General features: G+C 35.5%; 2 protein-coding genes across 2 annotated transcripts; both read right to left on the reverse strand.

The window, feature by feature from the left end:
* Positions 1 to 661: 661 nt before the first annotated feature.
* Positions 662 to 5,896, reverse strand: LOC146163718 (COMM domain-containing protein 9-like). The gene is made up of 5 exons (XM_083383199.1): positions 5,235 to 5,896; positions 4,620 to 4,794; positions 4,427 to 4,555; positions 1,788 to 1,876; positions 662 to 1,719 (listed from the first exon to the last, which is right to left on the reverse strand). The coding sequence occupies exons 1-5, from the start codon at positions 5,283 to 5,285 to the stop codon at positions 1,606 to 1,608; spliced, it is 558 nt and encodes a 185-aa protein (XP_083239325.1). The 5' UTR covers positions 5,286 to 5,896; the 3' UTR covers positions 662 to 1,605.
* Positions 5,328 to 8,954, reverse strand: LOC146163719 (transcription initiation factor TFIID subunit 7-like). The gene is made up of 11 exons (XM_083383198.1): positions 8,811 to 8,954; positions 8,580 to 8,652; positions 8,358 to 8,491; positions 8,019 to 8,115; positions 7,891 to 7,949; positions 7,687 to 7,759; positions 7,223 to 7,306; positions 7,021 to 7,118; positions 6,886 to 6,946; positions 6,473 to 6,588; positions 5,328 to 6,039 (listed from the first exon to the last, which is right to left on the reverse strand). The coding sequence occupies exons 1-11, from the start codon at positions 8,868 to 8,870 to the stop codon at positions 5,941 to 5,943; spliced, it is 954 nt and encodes a 317-aa protein (XP_083239324.1). The 5' UTR covers positions 8,871 to 8,954; the 3' UTR covers positions 5,328 to 5,940.
* Positions 8,955 to 10,681: the final 1,727 nt, after the last annotated feature.

Here is a 10,681-nt window from a genome sequence, read left to right on the forward strand (position 1 = left end):
CTTTGACAAGCAAATTAACAGTTTTTCATGACTTTGCACTTGAGTCACTGTTATCAAATGTCTTGACCTAAAACGTTTTGGTAAAATGACTTGACATAAGTCGTTTGGACAAATGACTTTACTTGGACTTCAGTCATTGAGTCAAATGACTTGGGTTGAAATTAGGTTTATTTATTTTAAAATTAGGCTATTCATTTCAGATTTTTCACGTAAAACGATTCGAAGCAAGATGTTTTTTTGGTAGTTCCCAGTTAAATTATTGGTCAAATCGGACGAGTTTACCAATTTTAACGGTTTATCGTTTTATTATTATATCTGACTGGGGATTACTTGCCTGGGACTTAAGTCATTTCAAAATCACTTGTTTATAGCACTACAAATTAAATTAGCGTAGTGCATTCTTTGTCAATATTTGTATGCAAATAATTAATTTGACAGCTTATAGCAAGTGTGAGTCATTGATTCAGTGTTGTACCGTGTTTTTAAAAAAGCAAAGGGGTTCGATAAAATGTTCTAATGTTTGCAAAATTTCGCAACTCTTCGTTTTTTTTTGTCAAAACAATGCGATAAAGCAACAAAAAATCATCAGTAGACGCTTATGTATGCCGCATGGTAACGGGAGTGTTTTTTTTCTGGCAACATTTAGAGACAATATATTCTTTTATAGTTCTACAATTGTATAACAACGCAATGTCTCACACGGTATAGGTTGAACTATTGTACTCACACAACGAAAATTTCCAGCCTGTTCACGCAATCGTTTGCGGAATAACACGCGGACGATAAGCTCCTTTGACATTAAACAGTTTACAGTTTTACCGACTCCAAAAAACAAGGTTTTAAATATACTTGTTCATGAACGATTTTACTCAAGTTTTCCGATCCATTTTGATTCGTTAAAGAGACAGCGAAGCTAACAAAATGGCTAAATATGACACTCGTTTCGTGCAGCGGGCATTGGGCAAAGAGAATGATATTTTTACGATTACAAGGCTTTTAATGCCTGTTTGGCGCAGCAACATGTTAAATCACAATTGCAAAGATAAACCTGTTTTTATTGTGGTTACACGTTTTTAATTTTATTACACTAAATTACTAGTGGACGCTATTTCCTAACCTTCGATTTAGCAGAAGCCAAAAGACTCGACTTATTCAATCGTAAACAATTGATAAAACAAAATAATAATACGGTCAATTAATTTATTACAGTTATATATTGCACGAAACAAAACAGTAAGAAATAGAAAGATTTCAAAGGCGTTACAAGTCGCCCACTTGTGTCAATTTATTTGCATTTTTACATTTATAAAATGATATGCATGATAATGACTGAATAAGATTGGATATATGTAAATGGAAAAAGCGGAGTAAAGCTGAAACACATTTAACAGGTGCTCGCGAATGAGACGACTAGAGGTGGTCAGATTATTCATGGGTGATAAAAAAAGCATAGCATAACACACTTCGAGGACCTCGTATAGTTTCACGCATCAGTTTTTTCCCGAAATCATCGATAAAACGATTAAAAAACGGTGCGCTCACGGAATTACTGTTTAATCGTAAGGTATTGGTGACCCTTGATTGGCGAAAGTACGATGTTAAACTTCAGGATGGAGCAACGGACGAGATTTGGTCCCTGATGGTGGCCAGCGAATGAAGCATCGTATCCAGACTCGCTTTACTCATCTCAATATTGGCCGGGCTTGCGCTGCCCACTGTCTGCGGCCGAAAAACACAATTTACAGGTCAGGTTTTTTTCCGGCGCGATTTTGAGCGCAAGTGCTTACTTTAATGTTGAAGACGCAGGTCGCCTGACGTGTCGTTCCCTGATTGGCTCGAACTTTCCACGTCATCTCGTCAAGCTTCGGAAAACTGACTGAAAAGCAAAAGTATGGCCAAAGGTAAAGGTGAATTCCAAGGGCCGGAGTCCGCAATTTTATCGTTTTATTGGGCCTTGTATCTTTTTTTTGTTTTTCACTTCCTAAACAAAAAAAGTTAAAGTTCAGTACTAAACGTTTCCAGCATTGCAGGCCTAAAATCGGCAGAAAATTTTTATTGCTCAGGTCAGTGTTTCAAACAAGTCATTATAAATTGACTTTACTCCCAGTTATTAGTCGCTTAGCCAGTAAACTCGTTAGTTCGCATAGTTTAAATATTGAAGTAAATAAATCTAACTTTACTCAAAACGTTAAATAAAAACACCAAGTCAGAGTGTAATTTGCCAACTTAAGTCATTTATCTACAAGACTTCACGTATAGGTAAAGACATTTTGCCTTTAAGAAAAACATTGACTTAGTGCACGTAAATCAATCAATAGATTAAGTCGTTATCACACTACAGTGTAGGCTAAACATTTCTTCGAAAAAAGTCATGTGATAATTTAACGGAAGTACAATATATGTAAAGGCCAATGCGAACCTTTGCACAAAATAGCAGCTTTAATTTGAATATTGCCTGAGGTGCCATGTTTCTTTCTTCAGACAAGCGTAGCAAAATATTGTGGCAAACAACATGAATTTCAGCTAGTAACTATTATGTGGGTTCGCATTTGGACAACCTAACAGTACGAAGGGTCACTTTCAGGTTAGCAAATCAGGTTAGCTTAGCCGACAACTTCAAAGTTCCCTTATATTTGCACAATTTCGTATTTGTGTTGCAGCCAGGCATACAGTTGATGCGGCTCACTGTATCTTCGAAAGGCCAAAACAAAATCTGGGGCGCAGCAGACGCAGATTGCGATTGTAAGTTGTTGACGGGACCGGTTTCGCCCGCGCAGATCGAAGGGGAAGATTGCTTGGCGATCTTCTGACGCGCGCGCGCACACCGCTGCCCTACTTCTGAGCCGCAGCTTACGCATCCCGCACTTTAGCGGGCTCAGCGCCGACACGAGCCTTACCAAGAAAAAGAGACGCGGGCTTTCATGAGCCAGAACAAACAACCGCCGCCGATCGATCGATCGCTTCCCAGAGAGGCTCGGCGAGCGGCAACAACACGTACCTGGGCCGATTGTCGGCTAAACAAGCAGTTCGCGCGAAACATCGTTTTTGCAGAGTCCGCAAAAAATCGCCGGTTCGTCGCAAGTTCACGCCTTGCCTGACGGGGTGGGATTGCGTCGTGTTTTCCAGCGAATTGCTTGATTTGATTTTTGCGGATTCGGGCAGTCTTCTTGATTTTAAGGGCTGGCAAACTGGTGAGCATTCGATTTTGAAAATAGGCACTAAGGTAAGGAATACCCTAAGAAATTGCAGTTTTATCTAATGTTTATTTCTGTATATTTGAATGAAACTTTCGCATTAATTGGTAGTAAACGCGAAGTAATAAACGTTATTAGACAGTAAGGACTTCACACAATATTTTTTTCTCTTTCCTTTTTTTTAAATCTAAAAGAAGAAAATTATAAAACCTTAAAAACCTAAGCAGACCAACTTATACCGGAATAAACAAATACTTTTCAGCGGGAACAAGCGTTGTTCATAAACGGTAAAATCGTCGAAAAAGTCGATGCGATATGTAAGCTGCGGCGCGATCTTCGTGACGCCGTAAGCCTTTGTGACGCGATAAACAAGTCGACCGCGAAATAAACGAGAAAGGCGTGAAGCTTCGCAGAAATCTGGAATCAGGCCATTTCGGCAAAACACGTCTTTTGTGTGCCCGAAAACGGTTCGCGGAAGCCGTCGGACACGTCGGTTTAGAGGTGTCGCAAAGTTGAGGCGTAGACATCTTGTATTTTGCGCTCGTATTCGTGCAACGGGGATCAGATTGTCATCTTTTAATCTTGTCGCTTTCAGGAAACATTTTGAGTTTCAATTTCCCGGAAAACGGCAAAGCGCATTTCTTCCACACAACGCTTTTTTCTGTTTTTATTTTATTTTTTTTAAAGACGACGGGCCATGCAATTGTTTGTTAGTTTGAAACCCATTTCTATTCAGTTCCGCCGTCAAATACAGGCATTTCGCGATATCAAATAGCAGTGTTGGAATGACTGGAGTCAATGACTTGACTCAAGTGCATTTAAGTCAGTCTTTTCAAATGACTTGACTTAAGCTGAGGTATTTTGGACAAACGATTTGAAATGGCAATAAGTCATAAAACATGGGTTGAAATTAAGTGTTTTATTAAATATTTTTTAATATAATTTTGTTTTTATTTTAATATGTGCACGTAAAACAAAAGTTGCTATATGTTGGATTTTTGAAATTATTTAGTTGAGTTATTGCTCATCAGACGAATTTACAAATTTAGTGGTTTTACGTTTTTTTTATATCAATGTCTTGACTTGGAATTGACTTGACTGGGGTCTGGAGACTTAATGACTTGTTTACAACACTGTCAAATAGTTAAATCGAAATGGCGATACAAAACATGAAATGTATCAGTTCAACAAATAAATAAAAAATGAAGCAAAACGAAACTAATGGCATCTACCTTGATTTTGCAATACGTCTCCCCTCCAACGATCGAAGTTATCGCCGATAATTTTTGCGAGCAGGTCGCTTAAGTTTGGATGAAAGTCGGCCGGAAGAGCTTTTTTAATGGATGGCGTATCACTTGAACCTGTAACAAATTAAAACAAATTTCTCAGCTGTTCAAAATTCATCAACTGTCTCATTTCACTTGCCATTGTACAGCACATCGCTCAGAAGTTTAGTCAAATCTTTAACGAGTGAATCGGCCTCGGCTTCACTCAGATTCAGGTCGTCGCGAACCGATGTGACAATGCCAGACGCGCCTGAACCAGAAATCACTTGGGCGACCTTGCAACATATCTCGACCACAGTTTTCTTGTTTGAAGCCTGGGTAAACAAAAAAAAAATCGAATTGCAAGAATAGAAAGTTTATTTGAAGAATACAAAATGTCGAGGTTAAATGCTTAACAAATTGTCTTCCATTTGAAGAAATTTACGTTTAAGTTTTGCATTTCATAGAGAATAAACAACAATACACATATAATTGTATAAATTAACATGACACTGTGTTAAATTTGGGTTCTGTGTTACATAAAGAGTTCAATGGTGAGTAACCAAAACGGAACTATGACATTTTAAGTTTATCAAATCAATAGAAAATCCAACCAATGTCGCTCATTTTTAAAAGCGAAACAACTGCCATTTTGGACACAAAAATGTCTGTATTTAAAATATAAAAAAGTACGGTTAGCTATAAACCTTGGGAGAAAAATGAGCAATCTACTTTATTACAGAAATTGCACAATCGTTTTGTTTTACATAAATACCTTTAAGAGGTGTAGAAGACCAGCGTAGTCACCTTCCAACTCTGCGCCCATGGCAAACCAACGTCAAAACCTATCACTATAAAATAAAACCTCCTGCAAATAATAAAAAAAAAACAATGTAGTGCAATTCGGAAAAAATTCTCTTTCTGAACAAGGTGCTGTCGTTTAGCGCTAAACAATCGAGAATTGATGGCAACCGTATAACGAAGTAATTTCAAAAAAATAAAAGATATTTTACCGGAGACATCAGCGGTACAATTTTCGTTTTACATACAGTCTAATAATATCGCAATAGTTTTACATAGCAGTTTAGTTGCACAACATCGCAAACAAAAGACTGGTAATAACAGTTATGTTGAGTATTAACAAATTCTTAAAAATTCAGGTAGTGTACACGTAAATCAGCTTTTACAAATTCATTTAATACACAAACGTCGAAATAAACTTTTGTCATTGAAAATTGCAAGAAAAAAAGATATTAAATTTAGGATTTATCTTAGAATAAAGCGGCTCAGGTCAGCATTGTTTACGTTAGAAGTGTGTAAAATGTTCAAAATGTCATGAGTGTCCGAGATGGTTGGGGTGGCGCCTAGGCCCTAGGCGTGTGATAATTCCAATTAACAACCAGGCGCTCGTTTCTTTTGAGTGCGAACGAAAAAGTACATCAGCAAAAGTTTCGCTCCGAAACATCCGCCTCGCTTTTTGCTCATTTCGTTCTTCCCAGTTGAGCAAGCACGTGAATGTAATCCTGGCGAGCTTCGGCTATCCGTATAGTGAGGTCGCCCAGCTCACTCTGGAACCGCATCTGCGACACATTTCGGTTATTTTTAAATTAAAAGCTTTAGCCACCATTTGACTGTTTTCACGCTGAATCTTCATATTGCTCGTTTATGAGTCACATATCTTACAAAAATAGTTTCGCGTCATTTTAAACAGTTTTCTTAACAGCCGGTCTGCGATAAATTTTTTTCCAGTTCGTCAAAAACGACTTTATTTGTGCAGCTTGTATCGTGTTTTTACATAAGTAAAAAAAACAGTGGCTTTGACATTTTTGAAAAGCACTGTACAAAATAGCAGAACGTTTTATTAAAACACCTGGTATGGGTTTTCCAGTAGGCTGCGATGGTCTATGTGTCGCTACAGGTAGGAAACCCATGATAACAATACATATTGTTTTTAGTGTAGTTGTGATCCACAAACGTGAAGAAAGCAGTAATATTCCTTTTAAAAATACATACCTTTAACTTTTCGTTCTTAATGTTTTCCCCCTTGATGAGGTTTTCTTTACGCTGCTTTCGCTTCTTTAGCTCAGCCAGTTCTAAAGCAAGTTGCTCCAAGCGAACTTCCAACCGAGCTATGAAGAATAACAAAATTTGTTTGGAACACTGTAGCAGAATATTTAGCTCCAATGAATGTATATAGAAAGAGATGAAGTTTAAAATTATATTTACCAATTAAAAATCAAATAAAAAGTTTGCATGCTTGTCCATTTATGAACACTTATAATTATAATCTTAAGTCATAACTATTAGGTGTTTGTCAACCTAAAAAAAAAGTAGACACATTTTTTTTGTATCACAAACAAAAGCTATCATAGAGACTGACCCACGAAATGACAACTATACATTTATTTAGATTAGCAAAGGCTTACATCTTTCCTGCTTGTCTGTGATGACGGCAACTGATTTAGGAATTTCACTGGGATCAATATCCTTTAAAAAATGCATCAAAATTGTTAAAACTTATAAACTAATATTTAAATTAAGTACAAATGAGAAAGTCAAACCTTTATGTCATCAACCTCGTCAACAATGATCTCATCCTTTTCATTTTCACTCTCAGAACTTGTAAGATCTTGAAAGATTTTGTGTAACTCATCTTGCTCTGTAAAATGGAATTGTAAACAAGTGTTTATACAGGAATCAGTTAATTGTCTTACAAGCAAAAAAACATATTAATTAAATTAATAAAAAAATGAGCATGAATACCAGTGACATCGCTGTCACGAGATTGTGAAGCTCCAGCCTTGGGTTTATCAACTGGTTTGTCTTCTTCATTTATAATCTCATAGTCTTTGAAGTAAGTTAGTCAGACAGTAAAAGAAAGAACATGACAGTAAATGCAATTATATACAATAAAATGCTAACAAAAATGCTTGAATGCATTAAATCAACATTAATTTTGATTTAGTAAAATAAGAATTTTTTTTTTTAATATATTTAGTCCTATTTTCTTTTACAGGTTACATTAATGAGTACAGTGGTGAAGCATACGCAAGTTACAGTCTTTGCAAAATTACCACTAGTAGCGGAGTTGGTCATCTTAGAAAAAAAACTTTTTTTCAATGATGTGCATTAATTATGTTGGATACATTATGTAATGCAGAAAATAAAAGTTTGCTGACATATTTTTGTATTATACTGTAGTTATTCAGAATAATGACAAAGGATACGGACACTGACTGCTTCCATATCGGCTTTCAAAAGTCGCTTTACTTCCTTTTCAATGTCAGGAGAGTCAATATACTGTCAACATAATATAATAATTATTAGAAAAAAGAACAATCCTGTAAATGAATAGACATTCATATATTTTTTTACAAATATTCTGTTATTAATACTATTTCCAATTTAACAATTTTTTATGTAACATATACCTTTTTGCGTGCAGTCTTGCGAAAGCGCCGTTTACGGACATTTTTCAAAGGAGGTGTAACTAAAATCACGTTTAGTTTAAAAAATCTCTATATGCAAAAAGTTGTGTTGTATTGATCAGTACAATTACCTCCATGTGGCCACAGAAACTTCTTATCTTTGCCACCAATTGTTTTATCGGGTGTTATGTTTTCGGCGTTGTCTTCAGGTATAGAACATGAGAGAAGCTGTAATATTAAAACACTTTTTATATGCATTAAAATTTTAGTTTATTTGAAAAATGTTAAGAAAAGTTTTTTTAGGACTGCCTGTTGAAAAAATATAAATAACAATACGGCATAAGTTGTTTTTTATTTGATAAATTAGGTGAACAAATAACCTAAAAATTGGTTATTTATATTTAAATTTATCTTTTCATTTATTATAACATATCTCACCACATATTTATAAATAACTTTATACTTTTTACCTGTGATATGTCTGATGTTTTATAAAAGTTTTTCATGTCAAGAGTTTTTAGACTTTCAATAATGCTGGGTAAATCCACAAGTTTAGCTGACAACACTTCACCATCCAAAGACACCATTCCATGGCGATTGTCAGCTAAAATCAAAAGTTACTTTAGATTTGTTCAACCAAGGATATTACAGACTTGTGTGCAAAATAAATAAAATGTCATTCATATACTTACCGTGCATTTCTATTGAGAAGCGATCTTTGAGATTTCCAGCTAGCAGTATTTCCTTTAGTTTTTCGGCTTGCTCCTGTGAAATTGCAAAGCTCAATTATTTACCAAATTTATAAAAAATTAAAGCATAGCTTACAGTGATTAGTCTTTTGACAAGTGAGATTTACTTATTTAGGTAGTTTTAGCTGGTCATTCATCAATACAACATACATAAACTAATTATAAGTAACCTACATCGGGCAATCTTAGCAAGAATTGGTTTTCAAGCTCATAAGGTTTATCAAACACATCCATGGTTGTGGCGTCGGCAGTGATGAATTACTGACAAAATCACGAGTACTGGTTTATTTGTAAACTTGTTGTTGTTATTCAACTGTATAGTTTTTGCAAATCAGATACTAAACAAATGGGAATTCCCCTATATGTAACTGAATTAAGTCGTATCCACACCCTAATGTTAATTTTTTTTCAACATAAGCTAAAAGAATACATAAATATCCAGTTATATTTAAAATAAGAATGAAAACATTTCCACAATGTAAAAACCCTACTCAGACTTTAGTTAGAAATATACAACAGCGAAAGTAAATAAATTTAATTTACGTTTTGTTTTTAATATTTTTGAGTTGTCCAATGAGCGTATTATGGTGTTGTTCGCTCTAGTTGCGTACACGCAGCAGCACGTTGTTCAGGCATTGCACGGCTTTCTCGTAGTATGATTTACAAAATTTAGCGTTATAAGAGTTTTAAGGCGTTTGTGAGGAAGGTGTTACATCTTTACACCACCCATCGCCTAATTGGTACAGCATTTAAGGTTTGTTAGAATTAATTAGTTTATTGGATCGTCCTAAACAATCTGTATATTCTAACTATTAAACAATATGTTTCGCAGCACACAAATTTAGGCTGCGATTAGTTTGAAAGTATATTAGGGAAGTAAAAATTCAAAAGTTTCGTCGTAATCAAATTTCACTCAGTAAGAGCTTTCATGTTTTAAAATGTGAGCCATCAAATTTTTATTGCCAAAAAAATAGTTTTAAAGTTGTCAAGTTCAATTTTCCAACAGCAAATGAATACGCCAGGAAGAGGCTATTTGTCTAGGAACTAGGGATGGAACTTTTAAATTTGCACTTACACCATAAACGTTATATAAATGTTAAATTCATTGTTTGGCAACTGGCTAGAAAATTAATTTGAATAGTAGTTACAAAATTGGGCGCTGGTTTAGAATCCTACCACAACTAGGGTTCCTCTTTTTCCCGGATTTCTTCACTCCCGGAAATCGGGATTAAAAAATGAAACTTCCTTTTGCAATCTTGCAAGACCTTCTCGTACTAAAGTCAGGACCTTTATTTGTTTTAATTTAAAAAAAGCGCAGGCAGGGCACATTTTATTGGTAGAATAATAATTTTCCGCTGGTAAGCGCATATAATGCAACAGGCAATGATGCGCTCCTTCACTTCTGCACATAGAAATTTATACAAAAAAAACAAAAATACCACATACCATATAACGCACATTATTTGGGTTAGGGTGAGGGTGAGGGTGGGTCAAGTGTTATTATATTTATTATTAATAATACCACCTTACCCACCCTCATTCAAATGCTAACGCGCACCCTAACCCAAATATTGTGCGTTATGGTGTGCAGTATTTATAGACCTTGTTTTTGCATAACTTTCTACGTGCAAAAGTGAAGGAGTGCCCTATTTTTTTCTTTTTATTTGTCAAAAACGAATTTTAAAGTTTTGCTATGTTGCCGAATACCCGGGATTATAAAAAAATTCCCGGGATTCGGGATTGTTATTTTGCGGGAATTTCCCATCGAAACAATCCCGGAGAGGAACCCTAAACACAACGCACATTTTTTTGGTTAGGGTACGGGTTAGTGTTTGGGTTAGGGTGGGTGAGTATTATTATTAAAAAATGAATATAATAATACGAAACCCACACACACTCAATACGCAAACTCGCACCCTAACCCAAATATTGTGCGCTGATTTAATAATTGTTGTAGGAGTGCTCAATTTTGGGCGTACTACACACATATAATAGTAATATTTGACCCACCCAAACGCTAACTCTCACCCTAACCCAAATATTGT

This window comes from Ascidiella aspersa, chromosome 2 (assembly GCF_963924565.1).
Source record: "Ascidiella aspersa chromosome 2, kaAscAspe10.2, whole genome shotgun sequence".
Taxonomy (NCBI): Eukaryota; Metazoa; Chordata; class Ascidiacea; order Phlebobranchia; family Ascidiidae; genus Ascidiella; species Ascidiella aspersa.